The sequence below is a fragment of the Lolium perenne genome, chromosome 4 (assembly GCF_019359855.2).
Source record: "Lolium perenne isolate Kyuss_39 chromosome 4, Kyuss_2.0, whole genome shotgun sequence".
NCBI classification, from domain to species: domain Eukaryota; kingdom Viridiplantae; phylum Streptophyta; class Magnoliopsida; order Poales; family Poaceae; genus Lolium; species Lolium perenne.
Window position 1 is genome coordinate 385,991,380 of NC_067247.2, and position 1,638 is coordinate 385,993,017.

Below are 1,638 nucleotides of genomic sequence, written 5' to 3' on the forward strand. Positions count from 1 at the left end.
GACGAATATAATGGTCCGATAGATTTTGAAGTTGCCCATACCGACCTTCCTTCCTCAGCTGATGATGCTGGTGTCGCAGATGGATCAGTGCGTGATGACGACGCTGATCGTGATACCTTTGTTGATGCAGCTGCGGAGGAGGCCAGAGCTTCGCCTGTGAAGATATCGACCGGCGGCTTTGCCGATGAAGATGATCTCTTTGACATGTAAGCAGTTTATTTTCTGAAGTTATATTTTGCCCTTTTATTTTTCTTACTCTTCATTGTCGACCTTTCACCTTTGCAGCGACGAAGGCTTTATCGAGCCTCCGTCTAAAAAAGCCAAATCTGATGCTGCCTCGCCGGTCGTAGTGGCTTCTGAAGCTTCAGCTCCTAAGGCTGCCCCTATGGCTCAAGCATCGACTGCTTCTTCCCTTTCCAAAGGGAAAGACGTCGCTCCAACTGCTGCCACCGCGACTCCTCCTTCTGTAAGTCTTTTTCTAACTGTGATGCAAATCTCTTGGAGCGTGCTTTGCTTGACAATTTCTGGTAAAATATCCTTCTTTCTTAAGGACTTGCGAGGCGTTATTTCCTCTTTGGAGGCATTCGCCTCCCAATTCACTTCTCTGGAAGCTGACAAGGCTCGGCTACAAGAGGAAGTCAAATCTTCCTCCTTGAAATTGGATGGCGCAGTCAAGATAGCTGCTGAGGCTCGCCAAGAGGTTGACTCTCTGAAGGTGGAACTGGGCAAGCTGAAAGAGAAGTTGAAGGAGGAGGAAGCATCCAGGCTGGTGGCTGAAGCTCGGGCAGCCGAAAAGGATGAAGTCCTTCGTCAATCTTCTTTGGCCTTGCTTGGTAATTTTTATACACCTCTGTCGATTGATGTACTTATGGATTCGATCCTTTTGCCAATGTACTTTTTTCTTTCTTTTTCCTGCAGAAGCGGCGAATATCCCAGCTGATGCCCTGGACAGAGTTCCAAACAACACTCCAGCAAATGCTATGTCAATGATTCTTGCCTCTCACCAGCTTACGCGGGAGCTTCTTGTAAAGGGGAAGGGTGCCCTGACGTGGATGCACTCGATGATTTTCCCCAAGATCAAGCAGGAGAAGACCCTGGGGCAGCTGGTCGATGCCTTCGCGGTTGACACCAAGGAGGTTATCGAGGTATTCAAGCGTACATCGCGCACTTATGGTGCTGTCCTTGCCTTCCAGCTTATGATGGGTTACGGCTTTAAGGGTGACATCGAGGAAATGACCAAGGAGCTGCCGAAATAGCAATACGGGCAGCTTGTTGATTTAAGCGCCTTTAAAGCGTCTGCCCTTACTTGTGCCCGCCAGCTCCTTGAACTGGTTTCATCAAGGAAATCGTCGGCTGGACCCAGTTTATCGACTCAGACCCAAGCCCCTTGATTCTTGTAGCAAACTTATGCTTGAACTGATGTGAAACATTGTTCTGCCGCAAAACTTATGCTTGTAATAAACTCCGTGCTAGCAGTGTTGTTAGCACACTTTTGTTATGATATTTCTTCTTGTACTTCTCCCGATGGGAGTTATTTCGGATGCTCAGCTGTACCATATCCATCATCCTTTTGTAACGGTGTTTCCTGCAGGTCTTCCCAATACCCTCATTTGTTGACGACTCTTCGGGTGCCCTTCC

General features: G+C 48.2%; 1 protein-coding gene across 1 annotated transcript; it reads left to right on the forward strand.

Moving 5' to 3' along the window:
- The first annotated feature begins 487 nt into the window (after positions 1-487).
- Positions 488-1,256, forward strand: LOC139830355 (uncharacterized). Its single transcript, XM_071818359.1, has 2 exons — positions 488-833; positions 919-1,256. The coding sequence occupies exons 1-2, from the start codon at positions 488-490 to the stop codon at positions 1,254-1,256; spliced, it is 684 nt and encodes a 227-aa protein (XP_071674460.1).
- Positions 1,257-1,638: the final 382 nt, after the last annotated feature.

What these genes read in the sequence shown, in the direction of transcription:
- LOC139830355 (XM_071818359.1), top strand. Translation starts at nt 488, where the DNA reads ATGCAAATCTCTTGGAGCGTGCTTTGCTTGACAATTTCTGGTAAAATA. An exon ending in ATCTTCTTTGGCCTTGCTTG is followed by an intron (nt 834 to 918) that starts GTAATTTTTATA and finishes TTTTTCCTGCAG; the next exon opens with AAGCGGCGAATATCCCAGCT.